This window comes from Gambusia affinis, linkage group LG05, assembly GCF_019740435.1.
Source record: "Gambusia affinis linkage group LG05, SWU_Gaff_1.0, whole genome shotgun sequence".
NCBI classification, from domain to species: domain Eukaryota; kingdom Metazoa; phylum Chordata; class Actinopteri; order Cyprinodontiformes; family Poeciliidae; genus Gambusia; species Gambusia affinis.
The window spans coordinates 5,212,164-5,231,145 of NC_057872.1; the positions used below are offsets into that span (position 1 = coordinate 5,212,164).

An 18,982-nucleotide genomic window follows, 5' to 3' on the forward strand; every position below is an offset into this window, starting at 1 on the left:
TGTTCTAATTGTCTTTATTTCACAACAGAGAGACAGAGAGAGAGAGAGAGAGAGAGAGAGAGAGGGGGAGAGGGAGAGAGAGAGAGAGAGACAGAGAGAGAGAGAGACAGACAGACAGACAGACAACGGGCTGGGACTCGAACCCGTGGCGGCCTCAATAAGGAGTGGGGCCCGGATTCGAATTATTTTGAAAGTACATTCCGGAAGTACAACTCTGAGGAATACAACTTGACATTTATCTAATCGGTTCCTCGCAACAAGGTCGGGCCGGAGGAGTGCGAGACTTGACACTTGTCGGTGGCAATGAGTTTCGCCTCATGTCTGAAACGTGGTTCGGCTGCCGGCGTGCCGTGAATTTCAGGCGGTTTCCTCGTATCTGTGCCATAACTAAATGTCGTCGCGGAGCCAACCAGCCGTCTCACTTTTACAGAGTTAGTTTGGGCGTTGTTAAGTGGTCAGCCAGCTGCGGCGGAGGAGGCTAGCTGAGTTCGGTTACCTGCTAAGGATGAGCTCCGCACCGAATCACCGTAACGCTACAGAGACAGCAGGGCTGCCCAGTAGACACGTCTCCGCTGTCTCCGTCGCAGGACACGTCCAGCAGGTTTTCAGCCATGTGAAAGTAGAAAACCTGGTGGCGGGACTGATCGGTGGTGTGGTGTCCACTCTGGTGCTTCACCCGCTGGACCTGGTGAAGATCAGGTTTGCAGGTACAGCGTGAGGATGGGCTTTTCTGGATGTTTTTTTTTTTTGAACACCTTCACTAAGATATGAACGTCTCTTCCAATGCAGTGAGTGACGGACTGGAGTTGAGGCCCAAGTACAGCGGTATTCTTCACTGTATGAAGAGTGTGTGGCATCAGGAGGGAGTGAAGGGTCTGTACCAAGGGGTGACCCCCAACATCTGGGGCGCGGGCTTGTCCTGGGGTCTCTACTTCTTATTGTATGTATAAAACCTGCATCAGGACCATTTCACCAGCAACAGTAACATTCAGAAATCTGTTGATGTAAGTTTTCCCTCTAACTTTCCAGCTACAATGCAATCAAAGGCTACACCAAGGAAGGCCGTCAGGCTGAACTGAGCCCAGCAGAGCACCTGGTTTCAGCGGCTGAAGCAGGTTAGACCCGACCCCTCAGCTGGATTACTCTGCTCAGAACTGGATGCAGCTGACACGGGCCATATGCACACCCGTTTTGTTTATTATATTTACTAAGGAGGTCACACTGGTTTGTTTGGGGGGTTTTTTCTGGATAAATTTAGCCCAGGTAATAAAATTGAAGCTGACCCAGGTAGGATAATGACATCATTATGAGCTCTGAATCCCTCAAGTAGCATCTAATGCCAAGAAACTTGAGTGCAAATTCACTTGCATCTGCAAAACAATCGAACAAAACGAAAAATTGCAACAGATTGCTGTATTTATTCCAGACACTTTATTACTTTATTTGATTTTTTTTTTTTTTTTTTTTTTTTTTTTGCCAGATGATTCAAGTTGATTACTATAAACAGAATAGAAAATAGCCTTGAGAATAAGGTACTGATCCACCCAATATGTGGCAAAGGGACGTTAGCATCTAATTTTGAGATTAATATTTTTTTGAAACAAGCATCACCAAAGCCGTATCTTAAAGAGTGGATGTACTTTTCACATTCTTACAATCAGTCTTTAATTCACGCAACCCATAAAACTACAAACTATACAGCTTTCTTTTCTCTCAGCACAAAGTACTGCAGCCAGCTACTGTTCCTTCTTCTACTCCTATTTTACTCTACTGTCTAAAACTGAGTGTAAACTCACAAGCCACCTACTTTCGGTTTCTGGTAGGAAAAGAAAACCCTAAATTAAAATTTGATTTGCTGGTGTATTAAATTACAAAACAAAATCCAATACAAATAAAATACTACTAACAATAATATTACGCGCATATATGGGGGTTACTAGTGATGTTACGTGATGTGCCGAGGCTTCGAGGCGTGTGTCTAGTAATGGAGGGGCGCGCGCCGTAGGCTTGCTTCATTTAGGGAGGAGCCGAAACGATGACGTCCGAAGCCTCGCTGCCCGGCTGTACCACGTGACTGCTTCGGGAAGTGGCTCAGATTTTGGCGCGGGGTTTAGAAACCCCACAGGCTTCATTCAAAATGTGGGTTGTTGTAGGCGAGTTGCGGTCAGTTGAGAGAGTGGATAGAGTTTTGATAGTTTGGATTGTGGTTATTTAGTTTGAGACAGGTAGGGAGAATATATATATATATATATATATATATATATATATATATATATATATATATATATATATATAAATAAACACTACAACTTCCCCCACCCAATAGGGCAGTTTCACTAGGAAGTCATAGGAAAGCACGGGCCGCCGCACGTCGTCCACAACTCCTCGTCCTCTGAGAGAGAGATAGAGAGAGACAGAGACAGAGAGACACAGATACAGAAAGAGGGAGAGAAAAAAGACACAGGCAAAGAGAGAGAAAGATATATAGATCTAGAGATAGAGAGAAACAGAAAAATAAAAATAGATATTTACAGAGAGAAAGAGATAGATACATACAGACAGAAAAAAAAAAGAGAGAGAAAACAGAGACAAAGAGAGAGAGAGAGATAGAGAGAAAAAAATATATATATATATACAGAGAGAGAGAGGGAGACACAGAGAAAGGAAAAAAGAGAAAATCCTATCCTGTCCCACAGCTATCCTATTTTTAATTTTAATTTTAATTCTAATATTAAGGATACGTGAGTTTTCACCACTTGATTTAACTTGAGTTACCTTGAACTCCAATACCATCATCACACACATCATAAGCAGATTTGCTCTGGAATAAGCAAGGTATTGATCTAAATTAATTTTTCCCCCCTTCCCCCTTTATTTATTTTTCTGGGATTAATATTTAATGTTTTTACACTTTATTATTTCAGGACTTATAATTGGGTTATTTATTTAATTTGAGCTTTTTACTAATAATCTCACTATTATAAATAGGATTGGTTAGTTAGTTTTAAAGTTCTTAAATTTTATATTAGGATTTTTAAGATAGCTGTGGGACAGGATAGGATTTTTTTGTATATATATTTCTCTCTATCTCTATCTCTATATATCTTTTTCTCTCTCTTTGTCTCTTTTTTTTCTTCACCTTTTGTGAAGTCATTCCCAAGAGCCATAATAGACAAAAATTCAATTCATCACACGTGTTAAGATACAGCTGGTTGTGATTATACACCTGGCCAGTAGGTGGTTTCGTGTACACATGAAGCCTCAAGAAATGAACCCTTTCTCGAACCAGTTGGCTCAAGTGGTATGTTACAGTGGTATGGTTTTAGGCTTGATGTTTATTTTGCGATTATTAATAAGCTATTGCTGTGGTAAGAGGAGAAAACTATAAATATATCGCTGCACTTTACTGTATGGCTAGCTCCATGGCTAGCTCGCTGTTACTGTCTCTTACTCTGCAGTTGTGGAGTCACAATATCTGGGATCATGAGCGCCCCCTGCCGTGAGGCAAGAGAACTGCCTGCCTCACCTCGAATCTGTTTTCTGCCCTTTCTGATCGCTTCTCAGCCACGAAACACGTTACACACACAGCTGGCGACAGAAAACACTGTACATTATATACATGAGCTAAATTATGGAAAATCAGTTCAGATATTAAATGTTTTTTAACCATTTTATTGGTGACGTACAGACAGGAGGAGCTTGCTCTCATAGAATGGCAGTTAGCGAGAGGTTGATCAATCAGGTGAGGCTCAGCTGCTGCTGCCTCACTTCACTTCCGAGCATTTGAATGGGAAAATGCGAAACTTCTGCAATTTTGAAGAAAAAATTAATCATAATTGGTTAAGCTAAATAAAAAAGAATTACTCCACAGTACTGGCTCACTTGCGTCCCCTGACCGCACGTCACTGGTAACTATGGCAACCAGTGACAGTTTAAAAGCCCACTGACTCTTTCTGCAGTCAGGTTGCGCGCGCATCCGTCCTGTAAATAAAAAAAATCCATCAGACAAGCCCGCTCTGAATATCAAACGACACTGTGACATCACAATGTGACATCACAACGTGACTCCAAAGGCAGAATTCTGACATCACCAGCTATTATATAAGCTCCTCACATCATCAACTTTCATCACAGCCTTTAGAAGCCTTGTTGATACATACAGAATATCTTTAGCAGTTTACAGATTTACAACTTTGTTTGGTGCAAATTTCCTTTGGTGATTTATATCAAACTTACAGTGAAATCTAAACTGAAATTCTAGAGATTTGATTTTTGCTTAGAACTTGAAAGAAGCAAAGCTTACGATGGAGATCAACCAACGTAGCATCGAAGAGACTGAACTCGAGATCATTGAAAGGGAATTGCAGATACCCAACCGACCCAAGCGCAAGAGGAAGAAGGTGCCTTTTGCTGTCTGGTTGGAGCAGCAAGAGATGAAAACTTCTGCTGAGAATATTGAACAGCAGGAGGTTTCATCTGTGATGGAAAATGGATCGATCGCCCAACCTCTGGAGGTAGTCGATCAGAAAGGGGATAGACCGACACCTGACAGTGAGCCCATTGTGGAGAACCTGGTACCGACTAAAACCTGCTCAGAGGAACACGCCCCAGCTGACCAAGAGATTTCTGCTGGAAACATTGAGAAGCAGAACAAATCCCTGGTCAGCGGAGAAGAGTCCACCGTTGGAGGTCAGGAGAAAATAGAAACAGCAGAGAGGGAACAGCCACCAAGGACCAGGCGTAATAAAAAGAAGAAGATCCCGTTCAGTGTGTGGTTGGAGACACACGCCCCTGTTGACCAACGGATTTCCTCTGAGATTACTGGAATGGAAGAAACTTCACTGGATACAGAACAAGAATTGATCTCTGTACCTCAGGAAACAACAGAGAAGGAACAGCCCCTTAAGTCTGACACTGAAGATGTTGAAAAGGTGGAGACTTCTCTGCCTGAAGAAGGAGATCAGGACAATTCTTTAAATATAGATATTTATACAGAAGAACCTGTGATTTCTGTAACACAACTGGTGACTGAAAACAACGACATCTCCAAACCAGACAGCAAACTGGATCAGAAAGGGGAGAAACAATCACAGCCTAAACCCATCAATAAGACGCCACTGTTGTGGAAATTTTTTCCCGAGCCTGATGCCACCATAGATCTGTCATTTTTCACTGGAAACACTGACATTAATGATGGACCTCTGCTGGAAAACCAAAGTCTTCAGGCAGCTTCACCCAGCAGGGGAAATAAGACGGTTTGGAAAACGCTGCCCAAATCAGAACCTCATGTTGATATAACTTTTATTGCTGGGAATATTGAAACGGAAAATGTTTCAATGGCGGCACAAAAAATTAATGAGGAAACTTCCTTGGCAACAAGTCAACCAAAGTGTACATGTGCTGCTAAATTTAAGGAAACTGAACTGGAACACATCAAATTTAGGAAATATTTAATGAATCAGCTCGACGAAATGTTTGATACGAATAAAAAACTGAGTGCAAAACTAAAACAGCAGAAAGATCTGCTGAGCAAAGTCCTCTCAGAGAGACAACAACGCAGGAAAACAACAGTTTCTGTTCAAACTCAGACTGATTCAGAGGAAAACCTAAAGCAGAAACCAGTCAGTTTTCAATCAGCTTCAACTCAGACAGAGACAGAGGAACCAGAAACCAGTTCCCAGTTGAAACCAGTCCTGAAAACGGTTTCAACACAGACAGAGACGGAGGAACCAGAAACCAGTTCCCAGTTGAAACCAGTCCTGAAAACTGTTTCAACACAAACAGAGACCGAGGAACCAGAAACCAGTTCCCAGTTGAAACCAGTCCTTCAAACGGTTTCAACTCAAACAGAGACAGAGGAACCAGAAACCATCTCCCAGTTGAAACCAGTTCTTCAAACTGTTTCAACTCAAACGGAGACGAAGGAACCAGAAACCAGTTCCCAGTTGAAACCAGTCCTTCAAACGGTTTCAACTCAAACAGAGACGGAAGAACCAGAAACCAGTTCCCAGTTGAAACCAGTTCTTCAAACTGTTTCAACACAAACAGAGACGAAGGAACCAGAAACCAGTTCCCAGTTGAAACCAGTCCTTCTAACTGTTTCAACACAGACAGAGACGGATGAGCTGGATACCAGAAGTCACTGGAAACCAGTTTGTGGAACGGTTTCAACTCAAACTGAGGTAGATCTGTTGGAATCCGGATGCCAGTTGAAACCAGTTTATGAAACGATCTCGACACAAACTGAGCTCCCTTTACAGATCCAAGAACAGTCGTCTGAGACACAACAGGATGGGCATCAGGATGGGCAGACCAAGGGATTAAAGAGATCAGCAGGTAAGAAGAGGAGAGAGTCATCAAAGAAAGCTGCCTCTGAATTAGAAACAGTCAACAATGAGAAAGTTTCTGTAAAAAACAAGGAAGAAGAAGAAGTTTCAATGCCGGGAATCATCAAGGATCAGAGAGCCACCATCATTATCGAGATTCATAAAAATAACAAAGTGATTGATAAACTGCAGCAGGTGACTGAAGATAAAATGGTCCCTGAAAAACAACCAATTGGGGATCATGAGGTTGAGAAAAGACCAAAGATCAAATCAAAATCTAAGAAAAGGAGAAAGACAGCAAGGAAATCTGAACTGGAAAACAATTCAAACCCAGTAGTGACTCATCAAAACTTGGTCCAAAACACGGAGACACCAAAACCTGATTTACAATCAGCACCAGAGATCCCACAGACAGCTTTAGAGGAAACAGAGATAAAACCAGTCATAGTGTCAGAAGATGGAACACATCAGGATCCTGTAGTTCTTATAGAAAAACTAAGAACATCGCCTCCACAGACAGAGGTTACTGTAAATGATGATCTAATCCAGAGACCTCAGCAATCAGAGACTCAACCATCTGAAGAGTCCGATGAACAGAACAAAGTCTCTGAAGAAGAAGAGAGCCCAAAGACAAAGATTTCTCTGTGGAGGCGATTCAAAAAGGCTGTGACTCCATCCTGTCTGCGGCAGTTTAAAGACAGAAGAAAAGGCCAAACAGCGTAGACACTTTATGTCTCCAGATGATCAGGTTTAAAAGAGGGAGGGGCCAGGTGTGGGTTGGGTGATTGGTGGGATTTGGGAAAAGAGCTACAGTTGTTGTTAATTGGACATTTCAATATTAAAAAGCCAGGACTGCACGGTGGGAAACGTCTCCCTGTGTAGCTGTGGGTTCACTCCGGTGCTCCAAGCTTCCCCACGAACAACATCAGTACTCATGTTCATCCATTGGAAGAGTTTTATTTCTAATTCTAAACAGAAAACAAGAAAACCACATTTAATAATTAATGGGAGATTTGGAAAAAGAAAATGTAAAAACATGGAACAAAAAGAGACTTTTAGAAGTTTAAACTTATACAAATTTGAAAGAAATTAAAAACTAGTTATGTTTCTGGGCAAGATATAAATATATATATATATATATATATATATATATATATATATATATATATATATATATATATATATATATATATATATATATATATATATATATATATATATATATATATATATATATTTATAAATCAATAAATAGACATCTTTATAAATATAGATATAGATATTTAGAAATATATATAAATATAAAATATCTAGATCTATAGATCTAGATCTATATAGATATACAAATGTATATCTATATAGATCTAGATCTATATAGATATACAAATGTATATCTATATATAGATATCTATATATAGATATACATATATAGATAGATATGTATCAAATAAGTTGCTTATTTTTTTTGCACAAATTAACTACATCCTTCTTGAAATATATATTTTTCTTCTACTCTTGTTTGAGAAAGGTTTCATGTCAAAGTCTGAGATATCGGCCGTAAGTTTATGGTGAATATTTGATTTATTTATTTTTACTCATTATGAAGTGCTGAGAAAGCTGAATCTGGAGAAAAATGTTTATATGACAAACGAGTAGAAACCTATTAAAATCTAATTGTGGTACTGAAATACTTTTTTTTGTTTTTGACAAAACTAACCTTGAGTTGCAGCCAGACCTGGGAGAACATTAAAAGTGTGTTTTTAGAGTGGTGTGTGTGTGTGTGTGTGTGTGTGTGTGTGTGTGTGTGTGTGAACTTGAGAAGCTCTAGCAGACCTTTAGTCTTGTTTCCTGCTTCTTCTTCTCCTTCTTCTCAGGCATCCTCACTCTCACCATAACAAACCCGATCTGGGTCACCAAGACCCGACTGGTTCTGCAGTACAGCACCGACCCCACCAGCAAGCAGTACAAGGGGATGGTGGACGCCCTGGTCAAGATCTACCGCCACGAGGGCCTGCCAGGACTTTACAAAGTGAGGCATTTTTTTTGTGGACTTCCATGCGTGACATATTAAGTGTGTCTGATGATTATAGATGCTAGATTTTTGTGCCATGAAAGAAAAAAGTAAAAGCTCAACAGGAAAGTCATGATTGCACGTTTTATAGTCATAATCATGAGGTTTAAAGGCGTAATTATGAGCTTTAACGTCATCATTTGCGGGTGAGTTGTTATTTTTAGAATAAAAGCCATAATTTTAGGTTTTGGTCATAATTATCAGATCCAGTCAAAATAATGAGTCATAATTTCAACTTTTAAAGTCACAGTTTTGATTTTATTCATAATTTTGAGGATACAAGTCATAATTTTGTCTTTAAAAGTAATAATTATGAGATGCAGTCCACAATTTCAACTTTCCAAATCCTAATTTTTACTTTAGTCATAATTGAGATACAAAGTCATACAATCGATTTCGTTCAGTCTCATAATCATGACTTTAAATTAGAAAGTCAAAATTATGACTCTGTGGGCGTGCTGTGGTGGCGTAGGGGATAGCGCAACCCACATTTGGAGGCCGTCGCGGGTTTGATTCCCGGACCCAACTGACATTTGCCTCATGTCTTCTCCCCTCTCGTTCCCCCTTTCCTGTCAGCCTACTGTCATATAAGGGACAGTAGAGCCCACAAAAGACCCCCTGGAGGGAAAAAAAATAATAAAATAATGACTTTGTTTTTATCTAAAAAAAAAAAAAAAGAATTATGACTTTATATCTTATAAGAAGTCTGCCTTTAAAAACCAAAATTATAACTTCCTGTTGAGTTCTTAGTCTTTTCTTTCATGACCTGAATGAGCTTCCATACTTCCCTGCCGTCACTTCAGCAGGAAACAGTCATCCACCACTAGGGGGCATCATTACTCTTCATCAGGCTCGTACTTCCAGCAGAAGTAAAGTCCGGTTGTGTTCTGCAGGGTTACGTTCCGGGTCTTTTCGGTACGTCTCATGGAGCCCTGCAGTTCATGGCCTACGAAGAGCTCAAGAGAGACTACAACAAATACAAGAAGGTGCCTTCAGATGCAAAGTTGGTGAGTTTAGTTTCAAACTTGGGGTTACGCTGGATAAAGTCACCACTTCATTCTTCCTGCTCACTCTCCTCTCCATCGTTCTCTTATGAGCAGAATGCTCTGGAGTACATCACAATGGCAGCACTGTCCAAAATATTCGCCGTCGCCACGACGTACCCGTATCAGGTGGTGAGAGCTCGGCTCCAAGACCAGCACAACAGATACGGCGGGGTCGTGGATGTCATCGGACGGACGTGGAGGTACGGATCTGCCAGGACCGGTCGATTGGACCCGGCTTCCTTTTCACGCTCATTATTCCCTCCGCAGAAACGAAGGCGCTTCGGGCTTCTACAAAGGCATCGTCCCAAATTTGATCCGCGTCACCCCGGCCTGCTGCATCACCTTTGTGGTGTATGAGAACGTGTCCCGCTTCCTTCTGGGGACAAAGTGAGAGAGACAGAGAGGACGCAGCATGGACGGCTGCACGGGGCGTCGAGCTCCGACTGAAACGTAGGAGACGAAGAGGGGAGCGTGTTTCCCCCAGAGGCTTTCCTTAAGTACGTGGCGATGCGTAGAAGTGAGAAAAGAGAAGTCGAAGCAGCAAAACAACTCACTCATTTTCGGTCAAACATATGGAGGCGGATTGGGGCCACTGAAGTAAAAGAATTCTGACTTTAATCTTGGAACTTTGGCTTTTTGTCTTAGAATTTTGGATTATATTTTTTTTCACCCAGAATTAAAAAAAAATTTTTCCCCAAAATTCTGACTTTTGAATTTAGAAGATTAAAACCAGAATTCTACAGAAAAGTCAGATTTTTCAGAGAAAAGTAAAAATCCTGAGATTTAATCCTGAATTCTGAGGGGGAAAAAAAAAACAGTCCCGTTTTTGTTCAGAGGCCTTAATCCTCTTCTGTAAAAACATGATGGGAATTCGCGTCTGATTTAAACGCACAGTTTGTGGGGATGAGTTGTTTCAGTTTGTCCCTTTGGAAACAATATAAATGTGATATGGTAACTATTTTTTTCAAACGAGGGGCATGTTGTAACGATGTGTGGTGAATTCAGCATTCTACCACAGAGGAAGAGTTGTTTACGTTTTCTGGCAACAGAAAGACGAAAAGCAGTCTATTTAAAGCTTGATCGTCAGCATCAAGATCTCAGGTCTCCAGTTTTATCTTTATTATTAATTACCCATGTGTGAACCGCAGCGTTGATGATGCTCCTTCCATAAAGTCTTTTTTTCCCCCGTCATTACACAAACTTAAGTGTATTGTTTTATGACATTTTGTTATAAAATGTGAAGTGCTTTATTAGTGCGTGAACACAATAAATGTTTTATTTTTGACCTATTTTATTGCAGGGTGTGGTCTTTGGTTGCAACGCCTAATTCCACACTTTTCCAGGCTGCCAGTTTCCTGACTTCCCAACCTCTATGAACACAGTTAAATATTTAATATTACAGTGTATTTATCAGACATTACATTAGAAACCTGTAAAAACAGGTGATTTTTTTTTTTTTTTTTGGTGCAGCCTTAGACTGCTATTCAAGAATGCCACTAGCTTGGTTTTCCACCCTGAGGTTCTGGGTTTATAATATGCAACGTGTATAAATGTCACATAAAAAATTTCACTGCCTTTAAAAAAAAAACACACACACAAATTAAAATCCTCTAAAAGTGGAAGGTACAAAATAGTCACATTTTTATTTTTTTTTTTTAAGCAACCATGTTTTTTCCTTGTTGAATTCAAACCTTCATGCAGCAGCGTTTTTTTTTTTAGTGTCATGACTTGAATGTAGAAACACCGAGGCAGTAAGTAGATTTGAAGATTTAATGAAGAAGAAGAAAAAGAAAACCTGGGCATACAGGGAGCCTGGGGAGAACAAAAAAAACACAAAAAAAAGAAACAAATCCAGGGATCACTGACCAGCAGGGAAACACAAGAAAAAGAATAATGGGAAGAACCAATAAGGAGTGACTGACAATGAGATGTATATTGACCGGAGGAGGTTGATTATTGGACAAGGAGCAGATGGCTGATTAGAAATGGATTCCAGGTGTGAGGGGAAGAGAGAGGATATGGCACAGGATACACAAACTGGTAACAAGAAAAGAAATGATTCTAAGACTAGCAAATAGCTAGATATAAGGAACATAATTAAACCAAGATAACTAAGAAAGGACTGAAGCAAAGAAAAGCAGAAACATGGTTGATCTAACCAAAGACAAGAAACTAAAATAAACAAACAAACCCAAAAATGACTCAAACCACCCAGGATCGTGACCCCAATTTTGGTAAAGTTTTCAATGAGTGACCCCGTGTCCTGTTCTTTTCGCTGAGAATGCACACAATAAAGTCCAGCAGTAATAGAAAACAATCAACATTTAGGGCATCATTTCTAGTTTTTAGGTCTCAGATCTACGATGACTTACGGGCGTCCTCCCCTACAGAAACTCCACTTCTTTATTTGACTAAAATATTTTAGTAAAACATTTAGCAAAATTGTAACATTCAAGAATAAATCAACGTTTTGTCGACCCTCAGTTTTCAGCTGGGAAGTTTTGGCCCATGTCAAAAAAAAAAATGATGCTAATAAAACAATGGACAAACAGATGGGTGTGTTAATAATAGATGAACTGACAGATGAGTGATGTTGATTAATGCATGAAACGAAAGACGCAACGATGGATGAAGTAATGGAGAAATGGAAGGACGAATTCAGAAACGAAAGGACACAAAGTCAGACAATGGGACATTTTCTGTAAAACATAAATAGCGATGAAGACGAGTCTTTAGAAAAAGGTGATTTTATTGACAGAAACGATTCACACACACACACACATCATACAGTACATTTGAATGGTTACTGTAATCAATTACCAGGCCACCAACAGAACAAAAACAAAAAAACAGTACAGAATTTACTTCTAGGAGGCGGAGCAACAGAACTTTCAGTACCTGTAATTAAACAAAAACAAAAAAACAGTACAGAATTTACTTCTAGGAGGCGGAGCAACAGAACTTTCAGTACCTGTAATTAAACAAAAACAAAAAAACATTCAAGGTACCATCAGTGGCTCTGTCACGCCTCAACCGGCCGCACCTGATTATTTCTGGCGTGTCAGGCGACTTGCTCCTTCACTACAAAGACCGGGGCCTCCCTTTCAGATCCCTCTGTCTTTTCATTTAGGCAGTTCCTCTATGATAATCCTGGACACAGAATTCCACCCGGTGGAAGCGTCTCCCCGGGGATAATCGGCGCAGGTCCCCACCCACACCGCCACGTCCACCAACCCCGCCTTGACGCCCTCGCACAGCCCCTCGACTGCGAAAGGAAAACAAGAGCAGAGATCAGAGGAAAGGAATTTATTTATTTATGTATTTATTTATTACATTTTTTTTTCTTAGCAAAAAAAATCACACAACTTCAATCGTTTCACATCTTAAATCCTGAATTTGCTTTGTGACACGCGGCGGCCCTTGTGAAGTTAAGAAGACGCCTGCTGGGCAGCAGCTGAGCACACGGAGGATTACCTGGGGCGTACTTCTTGGCAAAGCCTGGGCCAGATCAAAAGCTAAAAGCGATGCTTCAGTTATTTTCTGTTGCCGCGCAACACTGGCGTCGGTTTGGGCCGAGCAAAAACACTGACACAGTGTTGGTCTGTTTGCCAAAAAAAAACAAAACGGGAAGAGGAATTGTCATGGTTGATAAAATGTGTAGTCTTTGTCTGAACAGCAGGTAAAGACAATCCCGGCACGTTGAGGCTTCTGCGACGCGCTGGTGCGATCCGCCCGGATTTGTTTCAGAAACGTTTTGCATTGCTCTCGCTTCGTCCGGATTAAACATAAAACCAAACTTGAGTTAGTTTCCTCTTGAGACGACAGTCAGTCACCTTTCAATACTCTGGTTTTAACTGCGAGAGCAAAATAAGGATTAAATAAAACAAATTATTGGCGTGGCGTGGAGGCGTAGGGGATAGCGCGACCCACATTTGGAGGCCTTCAGTCTTCGACGCGGCGGTCGCGAGTTCGATTCCCGGACCTGGCCGACGTTTGCCGCATGTCTTCCCCCCTCTCCCTCCTGCTTTCCTGTCAGCCTACTTTCAAATAAGGGACACTAGAGCCCACAAAAGACCCCCTAGCGGGGGAAAATAAAATAAAACAAATTATTTTAGGCAAAATAAGTACAAAATAAGGTGGAAACACTTTATTGGAAGTGAGTGTGCATAATACTGACGTGGCACCGCCATAAGCATGAAGGAGACTTCATGAACATTTAGTCCTGTTGTCATGAAGTGTCACTCGGTAAATAATGACACTTTTAATGCAAGTTTTAATAAACTTTTGCATTAGAAGTGTATTTATTTGCGACGTAATGCAAAACTGACACGCTTAGTGGACTTTTAATTCAACTTTGCATTAAAAGTGGAATTATTTGCCCAAAGACGCTTCATGAAGACATTCACAAAGACTCGTGCTGCAGGTATTTTATCGTGTTTACGACAGTGTCATGTCAGTCTTATGCAAACCCCCTCAAATAAAGTGTTACCAGTGAGGCACAGTCCACGATTCAGTATTTTAGTCCTTTGTTTTTTTTTTTTGTTTGTTTGTTTTTTGTTTGGGGTTTTTTTTCCACTACGGGTTCTCCCTTACCTGAGGATGTTCTGTGGATGTTGATAGTGGAGTTGAGCTCCGGACTTCCCTGGTCCAAGTAGATGATTGACTCCACCGGGAGGGGTCCCGTGCACTCGGCCCCGTTGAAGGTGAAGTACCACCGCTGGCAGCAGGCGTTCTTGCACTTGAGTCTCAGGGAACCGCTGAAGAGGACTCTGAGAGCGCTGTCGGAGCGCAGCTTGGTGAAAGTGCAGTCCTTAGACATGGCAACAAACAAGATTCTGAGTGAACTTGTGATGTTTTACAGAACCTGTGCAGAAAATATATATATATCCCTTAAATTATATCAGGTTTTCTCACTCCAACCATCCACAACCATCACATTATGTGACGGACCAACAGAAGGTGGAGCAAAATTGTGTAAAAGTGAAAGTAATGGGAAAGAAAAAATGGTTTTCAGAATTTTTTTATTTTATTTTTTTGTACAAATAAAAAAGTTTGGTGAACATTTGTACTCAGTCCATTGCAACACGATGTCCAGGGTAACCCTGAAAAATCCGACTTATCTTAACACTTTACAAGAAGACGGCTGTGTTTTGAAAGAAGACATAAGTAGATCTTTTTAACGTGTGCCACAGGTCAGGTAGTGGCTTTAGCAAAATATGTGGGAGAATGTACTCTAACCTAATCTAACGATTAGTCAGATTGATCGATTTTGGAAGTAATCTTCAACTAATTTAGTAATCGATTAATCGTTAACTGGAGCGCACAAACTCAAAAACAGGCCATTTGCTAAATGAAAAACGCACTCGGAGACGATACCGCGCCAACACTGTACAAAACATATTGACATTTTTCATTTCATATGAAAAAAAAATACTTGAGAATTATTCAGAATGTGCAAAATGTTTTACACGATTAATTGATGCAATAATACTTCCTAAAATAATAAGTAGTGCAGCCCTACCATTTCAGATGAAACAACAACTAAAAAATTACATTTTCTGCGTACAGATTCGGAAAATGACATCAACACACGATCTCAATCCAACCTGACGGAGCTTGAGTTGGATTTTTAAATTTTTTTACGAGACAGAACGGGAGTTTCCAGATTGAAGGCGGTGAAGACAAATCCCCCCTCCCCCAACAAAACAAAAAAAGGAAAAAAAAGCCTGGAGCTGCAGTTTATGTGTCTCACAAAACACCAGTAAATTACATTAAAACTCGCGGTTATTTGAGGTGAAACTGTGAGCCCTTTTCTGTTAGCAACCGTGCGAATTCATAACACAGATGCTGCTCAGGCGGTAATACTCACCGCCACTTTACCCAGGTCGATCCCATAATTCAGTGCGTTCCAGGCGCACTGCTTGTAGTTGGGCCTCCAGGGTTCCTCAAAGATCTCGCTCACGCATTCCCCTTTTTCACCTTTGAGCCCGTCACGGCCCGGGATACCTGGCGTGCCGGGAATGCCGTTGGCTCCGGGGTTACCGTCTCTTCCAGGGGTTCCTGCTGGGCCTTGCATGCAGCTGCCATACTGGAGATTTAAAACAAAAAAAAACAGGAAGGGAGAGAGTAGCCATGAATGCCGAGAAGGACAGCCGAATCTCGGGTAAATGAAGTTCCTGATTCGGTCTTCCGTTTTCCTTCGCGCGAGTTAAATCCATGTTTAGGAAACATGCACATAAATGAGGCAAGATTATATCTCATTTACAAGTCACGTAAACAAAATCCAATGCCAGTCGGGGGTGCGGTGAAAAAAAACAACCCAGATGTGTTTCCAAACCAAGGAGAAGGTTCTAGAACCGACAGACATCAAGCCACCAAGCTAATGAAAGATATATTGTGCGTAAATGAGGAACTGCGGGCACGGAGGTCGTCTAAATTAGTAGGTGTGTGATTCATTGTCCTGCTCGGTTTTTGTCTGCTATCTTTAGGCCGATGCTGCAACACACTCAAGCTGACTCAGACTCCCTCGAAGTCAGCGGAGAGCTTGCCAAAAAAGCTACCGCACACAAACGCCGACACAATGGAGGAGCCAAACGAAGCGAGACGGGACACGTTCCTTGAATAGAAACACCAAGTGATTGTAGCGCAAAGGTTTTGAAAATTTGTTTTTTTTGGGGGGTATTTTTTTGTTTTATTTTTTTTGGGGGGCGGGGGGAGCAGCAGACGGGTTTTAATTTAGGTTATTTGTAGGTGCGCTCTCTCAGGCAGGATAAATTGACACGTAGGAAGTGCATCCTTGACCTTAGGCAATCATAGTTGACTGGAGCAGCTGGGTTTGCTGCCCTTTTTTACTCAGCATGCAGCTGTGGAACAGCAATGGAGCCAAAAGACATTAAGTTTGGGGGGACGGGGGAGGGGCAAATCAAAAAGTAGGGGTGGAGAACAAAGAGCTTTTACTTTGGTTTCAACATCTTGTCCTGACTTGGGTCCCAGAGGTAAATTCTCAACTAAAAAAAAAAAGTTTTTCAGATTTCCTAATCTAAGAAAAAACAAAAAACGTCTAAAAATAGGACAAAAAGCAGAAATCCTATAAGTCTGTTCCTGCCATTGAGCTGCGAAAGGGTTTAGCTCCCAAGAGATATGAGACTTTACGTCATCTCCAGAGGAAAGACTGGGAAGCGATGAAATTAGAAGGTTCTGGTTCGGCACTGCCAAAATAACACTGGAGTCCTGTCAGGAAAAATGGGACGAGATACTTCCAGGCATCCTGGGTTATTGGTGACGGCGTCTGGGAGTGATTCGAGAAAACCGCCGCATTCACAGGGTGGAAATGTCTGCGGACTTTATTAGAGGTTGCATTTCTGGAGAGCTTTCAAAAGCAGATCAATGAATGGAAACTCTGTCCGCCCTGCAGTACAGCTGACTTTTATATTAGCTGCCTGTATGCTCCTATAGTGGCAGCCCGCCTGCCTAGTTACACTATGGCCATATTGTACATGAGACAGACTCTGTTCCTGTACCTGGGTGCATGCCATGTGCATTAGTTCGGAAACCGAAGAGGTATTGACTGCATTTCATGCATTAGTCCACACCAGAGCACAGGCAAAAGCTTTTCAGGAACATGCAGAGTTTGGTTTGAGAGATTTCCGATTCAACGGGTCTCAGGCGCAAAAAAGTTGGATTTAAAGATTACCATGCTGCTCCGACAAGGAGGTCTTCCCTCGTCCGAGGAGTGTCTAGTGCAGTTGGGTTTGTCTGCATCGTTTCCTGTGCACTAGATACAGACGGTCACAAAGTACAGACTTTGTTACACTACGAAAAAAGAATGTTGAGCGAATCTTGAATATGAGTTGTAGAAACAAACATCGGAATAAAGCACGTTAATTTGTAAAGGTGAGGTTCAGTATTGGTTAAACTGTAACATTTTTTGATTTCGGTACCATAAACATTTCGATTGGTAATTTAGTGTCTGCGGTATCCGACAAACAACGGTGGAACTGATGTCGGATTCCTTAATAAAATAAGGAAGTGGCGTAAGAGCAGGGGTCAAAATTTGAGTTTGTATTCAATTTTTAGCAACAGCGCTAATGCTAAGGTCAGGTCAAACTACTTCATTTTGAATGTGTTTTGCTAGCAAGCTTTGTCTTCACTAATAAGCTCAATAGATGGGTTAGGGTTAGCAAGCGTCTCACTTGCTAACGAATTCTGAAATTCGGCTATGTCTTTTGATTTTGGTGGGGTCACCACCACATCACTTTTTCTTGCCTTTTTTACTGGCCCCCTTTTCACAAGCCCCTAGAAGAATTTCTGGATCCGCCCCTGCACAAAAAAAACTGAAATCTATCCATCAAAAAAGTATGCATATAGATCTCTAACAGTTTTTTTGGAGGCATAAATTTCAGTAACTGCTTGAAGGTTCGGTATGTACCCTACTGGGGGGAGGGCACTGGTTCTAGGAAACCTAGCTAAAATAAACACAAGTTTTGTTTATGAAACCCCAAATTCAAGGGATAAATGTGTCATTTATGCGTCAGCATTGCCATAGTCAGTAAATCTACACAAATATCATTAAAATGAATCACCTGTTAACCATAAAAAAAAAAAACAGCTCATACCTATAAAAAGTTATTTTCAACCGGAAAAATGGGAACACAAATAACAAAGCCAGACAGTATGAGCCAGACCCCAACTTCCTGTTTTTTCTTCTTTTTTTTTGAAGAGCCTACTCGGTCTATTGGAGAGCTGCCGACCTTGGAGTAACGGAGAACCGGCTGACTATAGAACCACACAAACGGCAATGATCTGCAGATGGAGGAGGATCATTTTAAAGTGCCTCGTGCTCCAACAAGTGAATTAACCAATAAAATAATGAATTCTCCCGTGTTAATCAGCTCCACGACATAAAAAAAAGACATCTAAAACAGCGTTAAACAGCACAATAATGAAAAGGCTAGAATGAGACTAATGAATATGCAAAAACAAATCAATGAAAGTTACATGAGACGCATTAATAATACAAGAGGCGCTGACACGAAGGTCACCGACTCGACAATCATTTTAATGAGATGGATCTACTTTGAAAAGTTGAGTCCTTAACGTGATTTTTTTGTTTTGTTTTGTTTTTCTTACCTTGTCAACGTCGGGTTCCTTTCGGTATCCTCTATTTTTCACCTTTTCCACCCCGTAAAGAGGCAAAGCCAGGCAGAGGAGAACAAGCAGCCGGCTCGCCAGAGGAGACATCCTGCCGGTGGTGACAGCCGAGTCAGTGTGCCGCTGTGTGAGGGAGCGATGCGAGGCGACAGTCCGTCTAAGCAGGAGGCCGGAGGAGGGCAGGCCGACAGGGGAAGGAGCCAGTCACCGCGCAGAGACGGAGCTAAAGAAAACATTCCCGGGTGATGTGGAGGGGGCACAGTGAGGCCACTCTGTCAAGATCTTGAGTCAGTGTTAAAAAAAAAAAAAAAAAAAAGCCGAGCTCAGATTAAGAGTCCCTCGCTACAGCATAACAGTAAAGTGTAACTAAAAAAGATAGAAAAAAAACC

General features: G+C 41.3%; 2 protein-coding genes across 6 annotated transcripts; one reads left to right on the forward strand and one right to left on the reverse strand.

The window, feature by feature from the left end:
• Positions 1-190: 190 nt before the first annotated feature.
• slc25a32b (solute carrier family 25 member 32b) lies at positions 191-10,732 on the forward strand. Its single transcript, XM_044115833.1, has 7 exons — positions 191-707; positions 790-940; positions 1,030-1,115; positions 8,201-8,355; positions 9,291-9,404; positions 9,498-9,643; positions 9,711-10,732. The coding sequence occupies exons 1-7, from the start codon at positions 506-508 to the stop codon at positions 9,832-9,834; spliced, it is 978 nt and encodes a 325-aa protein (XP_043971768.1). The 5' UTR covers positions 191-505; the 3' UTR covers positions 9,835-10,732.
• Positions 10,138-18,966, reverse strand: cthrc1b (collagen triple helix repeat containing 1b). Of its 5 annotated transcripts, none has more exons than XR_006370546.1 (6): positions 18,573-18,966; positions 17,137-17,217; positions 15,313-15,531; positions 14,037-14,253; positions 12,487-12,708; positions 10,138-12,414 (listed from the first exon to the last, which is right to left on the reverse strand). XR_006370546.1 is itself a non-coding variant. In XM_044115834.1 (5 exons), the coding sequence occupies exons 1-5, from the start codon at positions 18,681-18,683 to the stop codon at positions 12,566-12,568; spliced, it is 771 nt and encodes a 256-aa protein (XP_043971769.1). In that variant the 5' UTR covers positions 18,684-18,966; the 3' UTR covers positions 10,138-12,565. The 5 variants fall into 5 exon arrangements, 2 of the variants coding, with proteins under 2 accessions (XP_043971769.1, XP_043971770.1); XR_006370545.1 differs by having other exon boundaries at positions 10,138-12,341; positions 12,415-12,708; XR_006370547.1 differs by lacking the exon at positions 17,137-17,217 and having other exon boundaries at positions 10,138-12,341; positions 12,415-12,708; positions 18,573-18,955.
• Positions 18,967-18,982: the final 16 nt, after the last annotated feature.

Bases quoted from the DNA above. Each gene is read 5' to 3' on its own strand.
- slc25a32b (XM_044115833.1), top strand. From the start codon at position 506: ATGAGCTCCGCACCGAATCACCGTAACGCTACAGAGACAGCAGGGCTG. The intron at 941-1,029 runs GTATGTATAAAA...CTAACTTTCCAG, and splicing joins TGGGGTCTCTACTTCTTATT to CTACAATGCAATCAAAGGCT. The intron at 9,405-9,497 runs GTGAGTTTAGTT...TCTTATGAGCAG, and splicing joins TGCCTTCAGATGCAAAGTTG to AATGCTCTGGAGTACATCAC.
- cthrc1b (XM_044115834.1), bottom strand. From the start codon at position 18,683: ATGTCTCCTCTGGCGAGCCGGCTGCTTGTTCTCCTCTGCCTGGCTTTG. The intron at 15,532-17,136 runs GTAATCTTTAAA...TTAAATCTCCAG, and splicing joins CTCCTTGTCGGAGCAGCATG to TATGGCAGCTGCATGCAAGG. The intron at 14,254-15,312 runs GTGAGTATTACC...GCCATGTCTAAG, and splicing joins TCGACCTGGGTAAAGTGGCG to GACTGCACTTTCACCAAGCT.